The 16,801-nt window shown below is 39.7% G+C and overlaps 1 protein-coding gene across 1 annotated transcript; it reads left to right on the forward strand.

Moving 5' to 3' along the window:
- Positions 1-3,675: 3,675 nt before the first annotated feature.
- On the forward strand, positions 3,676-16,723 carry prkcda (protein kinase C, delta a). The gene is made up of 18 exons (XM_026348150.1): positions 3,676-3,843; positions 6,932-7,061; positions 7,224-7,423; positions 7,518-7,584; positions 8,105-8,261; positions 8,727-8,758; positions 8,912-8,997; positions 9,501-9,630; positions 9,723-9,823; positions 10,305-10,401; positions 10,553-10,683; positions 10,984-11,157; positions 11,261-11,352; positions 13,088-13,150; positions 14,033-14,171; positions 14,260-14,448; positions 14,638-14,766; positions 15,789-16,723. The coding sequence occupies exons 2-18, from the start codon at positions 6,953-6,955 to the stop codon at positions 15,945-15,947; spliced, it is 2,055 nt and encodes a 684-aa protein (XP_026203935.1). The 5' UTR covers positions 3,676-3,843; positions 6,932-6,952; the 3' UTR covers positions 15,948-16,723.
- Positions 16,724-16,801: the final 78 nt, after the last annotated feature.

Below are 16,801 nucleotides of genomic sequence, written 5' to 3' on the forward strand. Positions count from 1 at the left end.
TAGTTTCGTTGTGTTTTCTTTACTTTTGTTGCTGTGGTTAAGATGCAGTACACAAATTCCTTACAAATGACAGTAGTTTGACCACACTTCCTGCATCTGCTCCTCCTCAACTAATCTTTCCACAGGAAAAACTTCATGTTATTGGTTCAGTGCAGTGTAAAAAATGCACTTGAATTAATCTTAATATGTCACAAAGAGAAGTGACAAGAACTTTGACCAACCAGTTTACATGAATACAAACGTGAAGTCTGTTTCAGCTTATATATGTAAAACTTTCATCTTAGTATTTTTTACCACACTTCTGCAAATGATTTTTCTGGTTTCAGCAAAGCAGCATGAAACAGGAAATCCTTTCGTGGTGTTAGCAGAACTGGACTAAAACCGGAATATCTAGATGCAACTTTAATGATTTTAAGTGTGCTAATTGATTCATAAATAAGATACAAAGCTTAATGTGGGACTGACGGTGGCAAGATTTCTTTTACAGTGGGGCAGCAACATAATCCCAGCCTGCTTCTGTATCGCTCCAGGCAGGACAAATACAGAAGCAAATAATCAATGATACACACAGCCTACTCGATAAGTCGGATGCATTCGGCTCAGTTATATGTACTCAGCCCCGGGCATCATTAACAAATGATGGCAAAAAAGATGAAAGTTTTTCTGAGCTGAACTTCCTCGTCCATGGCTACCCATGATGCTCTGCCAGAAGAGTTGTGTGAACTATTTTTAATAACAAACTCACTCGGACAGGCTCACATTCCCTGGCCATTTTCGGTTTTAGTCTGAAAAGGCAGCGCAGTGTTTGTGTTGATGTCGTGAGCTGCAACAGCATGCTTTCTTATTTTTCATAGTGTTGTGTGGGCAGCAGATCCTCAGGGGAAAGGGAAAGATTTTATTATATAATGGCCAGAGATTTAAATAAAAAACTACAAAGATGAGAAAGGGGAAAATAGTCGGGTCCGCTTGACAGTTCTGGGTTTGCACCTTGCCGTTTGTTTCTTAGCACCCGGAGATGCAGAGAGAGGGAAGAAAATTTATGTGAGGAGGGTGGAAGAGTAGCGGGACGCACTCTTATGTCCCACTTTGCAAACTCTTTGCAGCCTACACTGCCAAGTCAATGTTACACCTATTCCACCTCCCCTAAAGCTTTAAATAGCCCACTCTCCCTCAACAGGACAAACAGAGAACAACACACAGCCTTCAGCACACTGAACGTTTATCATCCCTTCTGCCTAAACATGGAGTCTGCTTGGTGCTTTCAGTTCTCCTGTGACCATTCTGTCATCAGGAACTATCTGCAGTGAGACAAATATAAATACATGTCAGCAGGGCCGGCAGCTGTCACTGATAGAGCTAAGATCTGTCCGCAGACTTTGATCCAAGACAAAGACAGCCCGAGTGGCATTTTTTGCTGTCACATTTAAAGAGGAATCATCTATGTCATATATTGTGAATCAGGTCATATATAGTGGAAAGGTTAGATAGATAGAAGACTGATATTAATATCTAATATCTTAATGTCTATACTGATACTAATCACCAGCACCACTAAAGCTTGCATTTTGCTGAGCGTCTTGTTTGTGTAATCTGTACAAAACTGAAAAGTAAAATTTGACTTTTTACAAGGGTTTAAGTGACTGAACTATTTCTTTTCTGGGAGCAGTTGCCAGGCAACTAGTGGAAAGTCCAGAAAGTCACTGCACACAAAAAATATAAGTCAAGAAGTTATGGTTTATTTCCTTTTTTTTTTTTTATTAAATAATCTAAATATGGAGTAAACTGGTCAATAAGTGTCAGAGGTGCTGGTGGATTTTAGATTCAACCAAGCTGGTTGCTTCTACCTGTTTTCAGATTCTCTGCAAAGCTGTAAGTGAATTTTCCAAAATATTCTTCAGAGGACATCTTTGGGGATCTATTTTCTTCTATCGCATTTAAAAACCGTAAAGAAAAACTATGAAGTACAACTGTAAATATCTGTTGTAGCAGTGTCACCATCTGAGTGATTCAACCTACCGAAACTGCTGCTGCCTGCAGCTGAATCTGAATCTGCACTCTCAAACAGTGCAGCATACTTTATTATTACCGTTACTTCTTTTTAACAGGCTGTTCCCCTTGGTTCGTGTCCATTCATCAGCTAATCATACATCCTTGCTTGATACGCTTTGTCAACAATGGTCAGCCCACCACAGTCCTGCTTCATCTGCCTGTTTTGTAGATGATGTTTAAATTAGCAGTTGCCACGGTGGAGGAGGTAGCCTATAAATAATTTGTGTGAAAATGTTGTGATTGGGTGAAAAATGAAAGAAAATGGGGTAAGTGTAAAAGCACTTAACTTAGTTTGAATAGAAAAAATGCATTGTTCATAAACCTTTGGACATTTGACCCCACAAAATGAAGCAAAGTCAACTTTTGTGACCTTTTGTTGGCAAAATTCCGCAAATAAAGGACGATTTTGCAAGTGTCGGATTGTTTTATTTAGATTTCTAAGGGAAAATGTAAAAGTATTCCAAATTTTATAGGAAAATAGCAAGTTTATACTTTTAATCATACTGATCCCAATACAATTATAAGCTACTCACTTCAGAAAACACCACAACAGCAACTGATGCAACTTTCTCTCTCGACTTACGGCAGTGGAGCCATATAACCATAGGTACCACCACCATCCATGAGGTGGTTCTACTGTATGTGGATCTTCATCAGGCTCTCTTTAAGCTCTGCATGCTAAATTTAGCATCCACCTGTTATACAGCCCATACATCCCACGGGTGGATCATGACAGTGTGTGTGTGAGAGAGAGTGTTTTCTGGAGGGTGAACAGAAGGAGAGGGTTTTTCTAGCTTTGAATGTGCATCTGTTTGAGTCAGCGAGCAATCAAGACTTTTTTACACACCTATTTCTCCACCGTAGACTTCCTGAGTCTACTATGAGTCACAATCTCTGTTATGTAAGTCCTCTGAGGAGAGAGGGGAACACCAGCACACCTGTGTGAGCCTGCTCCTGGCAGGTTTCACTCACTCACAGCTTGTAAACTCCGCCTAAATACTTAATTATGACTCACTCTGCAGGACTTTGTCTGCCGCAGTCTTAATTTAGGTTTGTTCACTTGTGCTAATATTTGATTAGTGTCAGTAAGGCACATTTTGAAAGTGTGTGCGTGTGAGGGGATGAATGCGGGCATGCAATAAATAAACGATGTGGATCATTCAGAACAAGAAAAGATCCTTTTGTCTGCAGGAGCCAAATCTGCCACCTCCTCAGCAGCAAAGCCAAGCTCAGATCTACCCCCGCAGCCCACCAGCCACGTGACCCCACCCCCTGCCTCACAAACAAAGTGGTAAAATGTCTCCCCTGCACTGATCTGGGGCAGACTCGCCAGCAATGCAGATCTCCAAGTGCGGCGATAGTTATAGTTGCCTGGGCAGTTGTTGTTGTTGTTGTTGTCGCCTCAGGTGATCAACAGGTCTGCAGTGATTAACTCACGGATTCGTGTTGATTATCCAGTGGGTGAAAAATGACAGATGCATGTGTGTGTGGGAAAAAAAGTAGATGGTCATGTGACCACGACAAAAAAAAAAAAAAAGCATTTTTGGTAAGTGACGGGGTCTTTACTGAAAATAGGCCACCTGGATGCACAGACCGCTGCGTGTGCGCGTGCGTGCGTGCGTGCATGCATGCGTGCGTGTGCGCGGACCAGGTAGACGTCACGGGCTGCAGAGAGCGGGCGCCTCACTTCCTCAATCGACGGAATCACGGAGCGAAAAAAGCGAGAGGAAGAGAAAAGAGCGAGTTTAGTCGAGCTGCGGTGGAAAAGAGGCAGCAGCCAGTTCACAGGACGAGGTGAGGCTCCTACTACTCTTAGTTTTGGTCGAGCTTGTGCATAGAGCGCGGGTCTTTTGTGGTTGTAGTTGGCACAGAAAGTTGCTAAAAGAAGAAAAGCTGAAGAGCCCGAGTTAGCGTTTTGTTCTTGTCATTGTCTTTTTTCTGTCATGTTTGGGGAAACAAACTCCTTTAACTTTAACTTGGCCGTGACCGTCGGTGCTAACGTTAGCGAGCAGCGTTACCGTAGTAACAACACGTCTGCGCCTTTTTCTGTGGTTTTTAAAGTGAGACCCAGCTGCTGAGATTCACAGTAACAGTAACAGTACAGAGTAAATAAAGTCAAATACACTGAAACGGGACCGCGGACTCTGACCTGTCACTGTGGTTAACTTAAATATTGTAAGTGAGGACTCTACAAACGCCCCTTTACTTGTCAGCGCTTGACACGATGGCAGCTCTGAACATGTGTGAACCCAACGTTATGGAAATATCATGGAGGGAAGTTTGTCTGCAACAGCTACGTTAGCAGTGGAAATAACGTAATTCCAGGTCAGGAGACGTTGTAACCCAGGGCAGAAGCAGGAATGCGGGCAGGTCTGAACAGCAACGAAACACGTGTTTGGTTTTGGGTTTAGTTTTTTTGGTTAAAAACCTAAATCAATTCTTAAGAAAGAGGAATTTAGTTGCAGCATTTGCAGTCTGACTCAGAAGAGGCGATGTTCAGTCAACCACATCCTTGATGTAGAAAGAAAATCAGATGCACTGACTGTCAGGTCATGCTGATTCTCTGAAAATTACTGCATGCTCATAGTTAGACTGCAAATCACTATAATAGCTCAGCTGTTGTGGACTCGACTGTGTGACTGTCATGGTGTTTTAGTCTGTGAACAAAGTGTGCAGGGATCAGAAGTAGTTACAAAAATAGTGGTTACACCTTCCCAACGCCTGTGTGTGTGTGTGTGTGTGTGTGTGTGTGTGTGTGTGTGTGTGTGTCACAGAAAGTGACATTTAAGGACATGATGTTTCCATTACCAGCAGTAAGAGTGTAGTTGTGGCTGTATTAACTCAATGCTTACATGGAGATGTGCTCCAAAATAGTCTGAAGTGGTTTTACATCCATAAAAACAGATTACGAGCCCGTCTTGTACTTCTCTGTTTTTTCCTTCCTCTGCGGGTGTAGCAAACATACCCCCTTCATCCCTTCTCCTTCACTCATCATTGTACTATTTTACAAAGCTTGTTAGTAAAGTTGGTAAAGCGTACATAAACAGTTTGAGATTTACAATTTAGCCATGAAAACACTATGTGCTTCTGCTTACAAATCTTTTTTTGTGCTGCTCTGTATCAGGAAGTAGACTATATGTAAAAATGAATATTTTAGAAGTCAGGTGGACTAGTTGCAAGTTATTATATATCAGTCAATTGGACATGCATAACTGTATTTAGCAGACGGGACAAATCGAAATTGCACATGAACAGATTGTTCACTAATCAATCACTACCGCCCACAATCACCCAGTGTGTTTTCTATTGATTAACTCAGAAAAACCTTGACACCACAGCTCACAGCAGCAGTCAGTGTGTGTATGTGGTCATTCATCATACTCCTTTCAGTGTTTTTCCTCCCTGCGTGTTTCTTTTTCTTCTTCTGTGTCTTACATTTCTGGTCTCAGTGTGAATCCTGCTCATGGATTAAGTAGGGAATACCAGCTAGGTCTACTGTAGAGCACTTCATGTGGGTATTTGGACTAGCAACATGCAGAGACTTGCTCTGTTTTTGTAGTTCAGACAAACGCTGTTGCAGCTGCAACATTTTAGGAACTGCTAACTGAAAAATACACAGTGACCGGTGAAGCAAACAAAAACGGCGCAACACATTTGATGTTGTAGTTGTGTGCCATACAGTATGGGTGTGACTGAATTGCTTGGCCAGGGCATGGATGATGTCACTTCTTGCTTTACACATACAGAAACTGATGGTGCTGATACTAAAGGTTGTGGCTCTGTCTGCAGCAACTGCAAGCAGCAAATCATGCATGAGGTGATATTGATGTTTGACCAATATGTCATTATCAGCATACACTCAATGGCCACTTTATTAGGTACATCTTTGCAATCTAATGCAATCCAATACAGCAGCTCTGCCATGAAAGGTTATCATTCCTTGGTTTATGTTGAAACTGTTAGTCTAACTGTAAAATAATAATTCAAATAATTCTCCACCCTATTTACACTAATGAGGGGCAGCCTCATTAGTGTAAATACTGACTGATAAGTCATATTTTTTTTATGTGTCTGTTGAACTATTATTAAACATAGAGTATACAAAGTTTTTGCAGATGAAATTATTGTTGATAAAGTAGAATGTTTTTGCAGCACTGCAAATGGCATAAAATAGGACTGTGAACCAACATGAAAACATCATCATGCTGGTGAAGTGTAGTGAAGGAAGCATCATGATTTTAAGCTCTGACCCTGGACAGCTTGCCTCTGTGTGGAGGGGAGAATGAATTATCAAGGTGTCTTACATGATAATGTCAGGTCTCCTCAAGCTCAGAAGTTGGGTGATGCAGCAGGACAATGACCCTAAACATCAACGTAAATCTGCTACAGAACCTTTTGGAGTGGCCTTGCTGGAGCCAATACCTAAACCCAGAAGAGATGCTGTGGAATTACCTCGAGTGCTGTTCACACCGGGCATCCCAGGAATATGTTTGAGCTGAAGCAGTTCGGTACAAAATGCCTCCTGTATGTTGTGCAGTCTCATCCACGGCTACAGGAAACACGTGCTTGAGGTTGCCAAAGGCAGTTCAACCACTTACTAAAACACTTTTGCTATGACTTTTTCTACCATCACTCAGTATGTTTATTGGTATTTTGTGGTTTACTAGCTAAGAAAGATTGTGTTAGATACTAGTTGGTGATCTACATTGGTGAAGATCAAATTATATGTGCAATCATATTTCATTTGTCATTATCATTTGTTTATGTTTACTTATGAGCCAGTGGTATGCAACTGTGTGCATGTATGCAGTATAACAAGTAGAAATGTTGAAATATACTAGTGTGTGTAACTATCCATTTCCATTTGTGTTTCTGAGGGCAGGTGACCCTGGGGCTTGTCACCATGGCTCCTTTCCTTAGGATTGCCTTTAACACGTACGACTTGGGCGTTCTGCCCCCCTTGGCAGATCCTCCCTTTTGTGCAATCAAGATGAAGGAAGCCTTGACAACTGGTGAGAAACTCTAACTACTACAACTACAATGCTTATTCTATTGTAATAGTAATTTCTATATTAGCTGCCACTTTCTCATCCCCTGCATTATGGTAATATTAGTACTTACAGTGCACTATGCAAAATATTTTTTCCTTTCAATCTCCATCTTCATTTTCCTAGAACGAGGTAAGACCCTGGTTCAGCGGAAACCCACCATGTACCCAGCATGGAAGTCTAGTTTTGATGCACACATCTATGAGGGTCGTGTGCTTGAGGTACTCCTAATGAAGACAGCAGAGGAACCACTGGCTGAGGTCACCGTTGGTGTGTCTGTCCTTGCCGAGCGCTGCAAGAAAGGAAATGGGCGTGCTGAATTCTGGGTAGGATATCACAGATTGTCCTCTGTCCCTGCAGAACAGTATCTCTGGCTCTTGTGTCTATGTGTAACTATGTGTCTGTGCTTTTTGTGGTCAGGTGGATCTCCAGCCTTCTGGAAAAGTGATGATGGCGGTGCAATATTTTCTGGAGGAAGTGGATGCAGGTGAAAAAAATCAAATTGAAACTTTTTTTTTTCTTCCATTTTTCTCTTTTTCTTATATATTGTTGCTCCCTGGCTATATCTTTTCCTCTGATTTAATACTTGCCACATTGTCATTAAGACCCACTAAATCATGATAAGAAGTTGATTGAGAAAATAGATGTTATGGCAAGAATAGTGTTTTTATGTCTCTTAGGTTTAGTACTTAGGAATTCTCAAACAACAAGTTGATAAAGGTTTATATTTAGCTCCACAGCCCATTTTTCTCATTAGTCTGTAGTTTGCATTCCTTTCATTTTTTTAACCTTCCACACCCACAAAATACAGACTGTCCAGCCGCAGTCTTCCTTGCTTCCTTGTTAAATAATCTTATCAGTCACAGCCATTCACATAAACAATTGTTAAGGATCCATGTGTATAACTATGAAAGCTCAGCTCAAGTTATGACATCTACAGAATTGGCTTTTCTTTTTTCCATTAAAGTGTTGTGATGATAATCTGTATTTCTCTTTGTATATGGAAGAGAGTAAACAGTCTATGAAGGAGGAAGAGGCTCCTACCCTGAACCGCAGACGAGGGGCTATCAAGCAGGCCAAGATCCACTTCATAAAGAACCATGAATTCATCGCCACTTTCTTCAGGCAGCCCACTTTCTGCTCTGTGTGCAGAGAGTTTGTCTGGTCAGTCTGGCCTATACTTCAGCTGAAGTGGAATTTATAAACTACCAATCAGATATACTGAAACACAGGGATAATAAAAAGCATGGCGTAGTGTTTAGGAATTTCCTTATAGCTGTTAAATGCTCCCTGAGTAATCTCATTTCATTAAGAGCTAATCTGTTGTCAAGTGTCAACTTTTTATTTTTATTTTAAGTGTTAATGTTTTTATGTGCTAATGATAATTTTCATCAACATGGGGGCTACAGATCTCCCCTAATCTGTTTTTGAAGTTTATTTTAATATGACAAAAAGAAGTAAAGAAAGTTTGTACAAAAAAAACTCAATTAACAAATTAGTATGGGTATGCTCCAGCAGTTTACAATCTGTAACAAGTGATTAGTTGGCAAAACCATTCACATGTTTAAAGAATAATGCTACAGGACCGAAGAGTTACACAGCCTGATTGTGTCTCTTTGCCTCTAACAGGGGACTCAACAAGCAAGGCTATAAATGCAGGCGTAAGTGCAAAATTATTTTAAAACTTTCTGTGCTTTGTGCAATTCCTGAAATTGCAGCATAGTGCATCAACATGTATAATTAAATAAAAAACAAGATATGCTCAGATTAAATAAAATGTAACAAATCTCTTTATCTTTACTTTTTGTTATCAGAATGCAATGCAGCGATCCACAAAAAATGCATAGACAAAATCATTGGCAGATGTACCGGTACTGCTGCCAACAGCCGGGATACCGTGGTATGTAACGCACAGTTCTGCAGCACACCATGTACTGTGAGTGTTCTCCATATGCCGCCAAATGTCACTTTAGTGTGGGCTTTTCTCACACTATTGTTTGCTGTTGTAGTAAAATGTCCCTCTTCAACAGTATGAACAGTGGTAGTTATTTCAGTGGATTGGCATGTGCTGCTGAGACTGAGTGTAATACAAATACCACTTAGGGTCCATATTCAGTCAAGTTTTGTTCAGTGATCATTGGTGATCAAAGACTAACTGACCTAGATAGTAACAGGGGAATGATCAAGCACACACTCCCACACAATGGGCGAATAATAGATGATGTGAGGGAGGCACTTAAAATCAAAAGGCAGACAGACCTGGGAAGAAACATTTTATCTGACAGTGGTCATTTTTGATGACCACTGTCAGATGACCTTGGCTATGAAGTATTATAGGCCATTCAATAGGGTTTCTTACCACTGTGCATTTATGCAGATGATTCATTCACCTTGTTCCTGCAGTTCCAGAAGGAGCGCTTTAAAATTGACATGCCGCATCGCTTTAAAATCAACAACTACATGAGTCCCACCTTCTGCGATCACTGTGGAAGTCTGCTGTGGGGTCTGGTCAAACAAGGCCTGAAGTGTGAAGGTACAATGCAGATATTGCTGATAAATCACCAGAGTCTAAGTGTATCTAAGTATATTTTGATCTTTAACAGCCTTGTTTTATTCTGTTTATAGATTGTGCCATGAATGTCCATCATAAGTGTCAGGATAAAGTAGCCAACCTTTGTGGTATCAACCAGAAACTATTAGCTGAAGCACTTACTCAAGTCAGCCAGGTGAGTTCATGGGGTCTTTCAGTACATAATAAAAACAAGTATTTAAGCTAAAGCCTAAGTGCACTCAATGAGAATAACATGTCTGACCTTATTAAATCACAATTACATTATACTTTTTTTTTAGTTATTACTTAGATGATTTGTAATTTACAACTAGACTATACATTTGAATAACCTGCCTCTAGTTGCACACAAACCTTTTTTGCTTGAGAGCCACTAGAATGCAAAGCGGGAACCTCAACCACCTGTCATGGTTTATTCAACGACTGGCTCATTATGGAATTACATGTTCTCTGGGTCCCTTTTTACCCTCTTCTAGTTCAAAACTTAATTTATGTAGTTTAGTTAATAGACACAATCGGTAATAAAGGAAAAATGTGACATAATGCACTTGCTTTAGTTAGATTGCCGAAAAACAATTTGTTTGACCATTTCATGTTTGTAATTGTTTTTGCTCTTTTTTTAAACCTAACCCTATCAGAAATCATCCACCCGCCGTTCAGATCCAAACCTTTCTAATCTGACTGATATTGGAATTTATGATGAAGTTAACAAACTTGCTGGATTGGATGTCAATGGTCAGTATTTTTCTGTATGTGAATGTATTTACATGCATCCATGTCAGCCGTTTATCCTTGCTTAACAACTTTTCTAAATGGTGTATAATGTGCAGCTGTGTGTATGTTTAAATATAAAGGTAAAATCTAGGTGTGGTAATTTGTCTGTTAGATGGATCTCCCTATGGCAGACTGTGGGAGGGATCCAGCCCACGGACTCAGTCTCGTATTTCCCATCTGACCCACATCAATGTGGACAACTTCACCTTCCATAAGGTCTTGGGAAAAGGCAGCTTTGGCAAGGTATGTGCTATCCATTTCCAAGTGTGAATTAACCTTGGTAAATTGATATAAAAAAAAAAAAAAAAAAAAAAAACACGAGGAAAAATACACAATACCTTTCAGCTCATGCCTCACATAAAAATTCACATAGATTGTAAGGTTTTATCAGACTATGAGCTGCAGCTAAGATGTGGTATGAATGTATTCAGTTTAACTTCATATTTTTCTCTCTGCTCTTAAGACATAAAATATTTTAAATGTCCTTCCTCTTCTTACTTCCTTCTTATAATTTGTTCTTTCTTCTTCCTCTTTTTCACCAAGGTTCTTCTTGCAGAGCTAAAGGGACGGGGAGAATACTTTGCTGTGAAGGCTCTGAAAAAAGATGTAGTGCTAATGGATGACGATGTGGAGTGCACAATGGTAGAGAAGAGAGTCTTGGCTTTAGCCTGGGAAAACCCTTTCCTCACACACCTTTACTCCACCTTCCAGACTAAGGTAGTCCCCCTCCACCTCAGTCGTGCCTTTAGTTACATTTCTATTGACCCTGTTTCTTTGGTTGGCATCGATCTTTAATACTGAAAGTGAAACATGTCTATAGGAGCATCTCTTCTTTGTGATGGAATATCTGAACGGAGGAGACTTGATGTTTCATATTCAAGAGAAAGGGCGCTTCGACCTCTACAGAGCCACGTAAGTCACACCTGTCAGACAGACAATAACAACATATAGATGCACTGGAAAAAACACAGTCTGCCAACATTAGTCAGTGCTCTGTGTCACTCGCTTTCTCTTGTACATTATGTTTATTTTCTTTTACATATAACAAACCCCGCTGGACTGTGGCTCTTGTCTGTTCGCTGCTGTTCCCAAGTAGACTGGCCTTGTAAGGACTGAGCAGCTTTAAGTGCCTGGGTACTGTTTGTAAGGGAAGGTATCAGTTACTACCACCCACCACTGCACTTATTAGTCTGTGGGAATTCCTCCAGGAAAAAAACTATAGTGCACTGGTATGAGAAAGTGGTCTGAAGTCCAAAACTTAGTGGCATCTGTTATACTGCCAACTAAAGTTTTTAAAGTTCCTGCATGTTTAAACACAGAGATGAAAGTGAAGCATTTCTTAGTTGGTGCTGTTAGATCCAGCTCTAAGGCAATAACGAAAAGATAAGTGGTGTTGTGTGGAAGCACAAACAAACTTTGTGCTCTGAAAGGAAAGAAAGAAAGAATTGCTATTTAATCGGTATGTGCAGAAGCTTGGAAAGAAAAACTCACTAAATTAAATTTTACTGAAAGTAACAAAGTAGCACAAAAGAATGTACAGTAGATTTGGGTGCCATGTAAGGTTGTTAAAGCTAGATTAATGTCTTTGAGCCTGCTAATGCATTTACCATAATCTCCCGTATTAAAGCAGCTTACTGCTTTGTGTTCTGCTGTTTTAAAACAACTCCGCTGTTCAGGCACAGATGATATTGCAGTCTGTAATTAAACTCGTATCTGTATCCTGGACCCATGGGATGACAGGAGTAATTCTTCACTTTGCACGCACAGACACCTGATCTTGTGTTGGCATCTTCTTAAATCCTTCTCACTCAGTGACTGTATGCAGCCTGGATGGTTATTTAGTTCCACTGAGCAAGACAGAGAACAAAGGCACTTTCATCATCTTCCAGTGCATTCATTTTAACAAAATATCTTTGGATTTGTTTATATATATGTTTAGATTATGAATGAAATTAATAAAGAGGTTTGTTGCAAATGATGCACATGCTGTTGCAATTGAGCAAAATGTGCCTTAAGCATTTGATTATGCAACAACTTGTTGTTGTCTGTTGGCCTCTTTATCAGCACAGAAGTCCTATTATTTCAGTTACTAATGATAATCCGTAGACCAACTGTTGTAAAAAGTCTAGTTATCATATAAGCCCAGCACACTTGCACCCTACAGACACAATCAATACCTAGACTTCCTTTTTTTGTAGAGCACGTGTTCACTTTCAAACCTGTTCTGACAGAGCTTTGCAAGAGACAGTTGAAAGAAATAGGCCAGATAAAACTTGACAATCAATCAAGTTCTTGTCAACTGGTCATTTGCAGAGTACAACAAGTTGGTGAGTGAAAATGGAGGCTACTCTATCTCCTTTCAGGACTCGATTGTTTGTGATACAGATCACAAGAAAAGCAGGTCAGAGATAGGCTAATCTTTCAGGCTGACAGTGGCTCTTGATTGTCACATTATGAGAGTGTTATTCACCTGTCTTCTACTCCATACAAATGTCCTGCTCAATAATTCAGCTATGTAATGAAATGAGTCTGCATGACACCAGGGTTCAGCTGCCAACTCAGTAGTGAGATGGCTACATTGCAGACCCTTAGCCTTTCACCAGAGATTAATAGTTGAAATGTGTCGGCTGTATCTTTGTCTTCCCAGGTTCTACTCGGCTGAGATCATTTGTGGTCTTCAATTTCTACATTCTAAAGGGATCATCTACAGGTTAGAGTAAATTGCTTATTACAACTTGATGTATTGTTCATGTACTCAAGTGACTATGCTAGAAAATGTTTGTTTTCACCAAACAACCTCAAACCTGTGTTCAGCTGACTAATCTGGTCTTCCATAAGACTGTTTATTTCAGTTTATTTGCTTTTGCAATATGAAAATACAGGGATTTTAAATTTACATGGTTGGTTAACACATTTTCTTCTAAGGGTTTCATTATAATTGTGTAGTATTGCAGTTGTGAGCAGAGATAGTTTGAAGAGGAAAGTGTGAATGTATTTTTAGCTGAGAAAATTCAGACTCTGAAATCTATAATGAAAGTTGTGTAATAATAATAGTGAGAGTTTTACACAGACTACATTTGCACTTTTGTGATTGATTATGAAGTCAGATGCAGTTGAAACAATTAATCAATTAGTCAGCTGACAGAAAATCTATAAGACGGTATTGTCAACAACGGAACCCTTAGTTGCTCCCAGTGGGTCGGGCCAGCATAATGCATGGCCTCTTCATTGTCATTGGTGTGTGACTGGGTGAATGGGAAGCAACATTGTGAAGTGCTTTGGGTACCAATAAGGATAAAAAAAAAAAAAAAAAGTGATCTATAGGAGCTCCCTAGTAGGGTATGCCACATAAACACTTCAAGTCTGGCTGGGGACCCTAATTGCATGTAGAACCCTGTCTTTATCTTCCATATTTCCTGTCTGCCTCTCTGCAACATTAACCAGATCTTTATCCTAAAGTTTATTATAACATAGCACAAAGCTTTATGTAGCATGTCTTGGTAATGTGGTTGACTTATTCTGAAAAATGAAAAATTACGAGTTCAAACTTTGTTGAAATCTAAAATTTCCAAATCTGATCATTTGTTTCCAGAGATCTTAAGTTAGACAATGTGATGCTGGATTATGAGGGACACATAAAGATTGCAGACTTTGGCATGTGCAAGGAAAATGTTTTTGGAGAGAATCGTGCCACCACTTTCTGTGGCACACCTGACTACATCGCCCCAGAGGTAGTGTTTTTCATTCTCCCTTGTCTTATAATATTCACATCTGCTTTTGTGTCACTATTCTCATATATAATGTCATGTTTTGTCACAGATCCTGCTTGGACAGAAATACTCTTTCTCAGTTGACTGGTGGTCATTTGGTGTGTTGCTGTATGAGATGCTTGTTGGACAGTCACCTTTCCATGGTGATGATGAGGATGAATTGTTTGAGTCCATCCGCATGGACACTCCCCACTATCCTCGCTGGATCAACAAAGAGGCCAAGGACCTTCTTGAGAGGGTCTGTACTCTGCCTCTTATATTAAACATCTGTCTTACTGCATAGGGGAAATATGTCCAAATTAAGGACAGGATGAGTATACGGCAGCTCCTGTGTTTATGTAATGAATACAAATGCAGTGCCACAATGTTGATATCCTATTTTTGAGTGGTATACATTTCTTACTCACCTCTGCTGTTTTATCTACAGATGTTCGAGAGAGATCCCACGCGTAGACTGGGTGTCATTGGTAATATTCGTTTACAACCCTTCTTTAAGACTGTGAACTGGCAGGCCTTGGAAAGGAGAGAAGTTGAACCACCCTTCAAACCCAAAGTGGTATGTCTCACATGGACACATACACACACAGTTTTATATGGCAGTCAGTGTGAGGACACTCATTGACATATTGCATTCCCTAGCCCCCTACTGTCACAGAGGCCATGTTAATCTACTCTGTATCAATTTTTAATTTATCACATGTACTGCCTTACCCTAACCCTAATCATCACAACTAACTGCCTCACCCTAAACGTTACCCTAACCCTCACCCTAAAACCTAGTATTAACCCTAAAATTGCTCTTTAAACACCCTTCTCGTTGTGAGGACTGGCTAAAATGTCCTCACTTTATAAAAATATCAAAACATTCATGCTGGTCCTCACAGTGATAGCCATACAAACACACACACAGACACACTAGTAAGGGTTATGTGGTATGAACCCCTTTTAAATTAGTCCCTTTTTCTGTATTACTGTAACCTAAAACAAGTCCTAAAACTACATAAAGGGAACCCAACTAAAACAAATGAGACAAAAGACGTAATTTATTTATTTATGTATTGTGGAAAGTGGTCCACTGTTAGATGTGGCAAAGGTATGTGAACCTCTAGGAGTATGAACTCTTATGCAGTAAAAATTGGAGTTAATGTATGGCAAAAGTCAAAGTCCTGACTTGAATCCTGTTATGAAAGGCCCTGAAGCAGGCCATTGATGCAAGAAAGCCAACGAACATCCCTCACTTACAGTTGCTCTGAGAAAAGGAAGTGCTAAAATCCCTCTAAGCCAGTGTGCAGAGATGGAAACATTTAGTTGAACTTACTGCTGCAAAAGGGGGTCACACCAGTTACTGAAGGTACACATCGATCATTTGTAACAATAAATAATTAATAAATGTAGAGTTCTTGTCTCATTTGTTTAAATTCTTTTTATCTAGTTTTAAGTCTAAAACTGGACTACATTTTAGGTCAAAATTATATATAAATAGAGAAAGCTGTAAAACTTTCAAACACAACTATAAAGCCACAATTTGCAATAGCCTGTTCAGTCATTTGTCTGACGTATGTTTGTGGTCAATTACAGAAGGCACCAAATGATTGTAGCAACTTTGATCGGGAGTTCCTCAGTGAGAAGCCTCGCCTCTCCTACAGCGATAAGAACTTCATAGACTCCATGGACCAGTCAGCGTTTGCTGGTTTTTCATTCATCAACCCCAAGATGGAGCACCTTTTAGAAAAGTAACATCAGTCTCGGGTTATATCCCTACTGTTTATGGGACAGTTTCCCTATTCTGTTGCAGATGTGTAAGCCGTTCCACAATCAGTATTTGTGTTACCTTATGTTTAGTACAAAATTCTCTCCTTGGGTACAAAAAGTTGTAGAAACAGGCCCCTGTACTGTATATACTGATGTTACTGTATTTGTGTGCATGCTTGTATTTGTCTAGTTTGTGATGGCCTGTTTGAATTATTATATCAGAGAGGGGGGTTAAATATCCTTAGATTTATTCATTTGTTCATTCATTGTCTCAGTTTAAACTAACTGCATATAAAAAATTAGGAAGTGGGAAAGAAACATATAGGAATAAATTGTGCTGTATACTTCAGTTAGATATTGTGTGAATGAGGTGACTGCATGTAAAAAAAAAAAAAAAAATCACAGAGAAACAAAAACCTATTCATGTTTAAATAAAGCTCAAAAATGAATGTTATCTGTCTTTAAAACATCCGATCTCTTGCCTTATACTGGATAAATCATGTCTAACTGGTTATGTGGCTGGCAGACGGGCTTAATCAGAGCAATGCAGCTGTGTACGAAGGTCCTGTCTGTGGAAAGGGGTGGCTCAGCAACTTCTGTAATGGTACACGACTGTAAACAATGAATGGGAAGTCACTGAAATGCTGTATATAGATGATGTATATGGATACTATTGTAACATTGTTGGTTTGCAAGGATGTACTTTTTTTTTTTATTGTCTCCATCTTTTACATCTAATTAAAAAAAACATCTACTCCCAAGTCTGATGTGCTCTTATAGAATATGCTCTTATTTAATCCACAGGTTAGATACAGGATAATTTACTCTACTATTCAAGC

Source organism: Anabas testudineus, chromosome 5 (assembly GCF_900324465.2).
Source record: "Anabas testudineus chromosome 5, fAnaTes1.2, whole genome shotgun sequence".
NCBI lineage: Eukaryota > Metazoa > Chordata > Actinopteri > Anabantiformes > Anabantidae > Anabas > Anabas testudineus.

Coding starts and splice junctions, on each gene's coding strand:
- prkcda (XM_026348150.1), top strand. CDS start 6,953: ATGGCTCCTTTCCTTAGGATTGCCTTTAACACGTACGACTTGGGCGTT. Junction 11,353..13,087: donor TTCGACCTCTACAGAGCCAC/GTAAGTCACACC, acceptor TTGTCTTCCCAG/GTTCTACTCGGCTGAGATCA. Junction 14,172..14,259: donor CTGACTACATCGCCCCAGAG/GTAGTGTTTTTC, acceptor GTTTTGTCACAG/ATCCTGCTTGGACAGAAATA.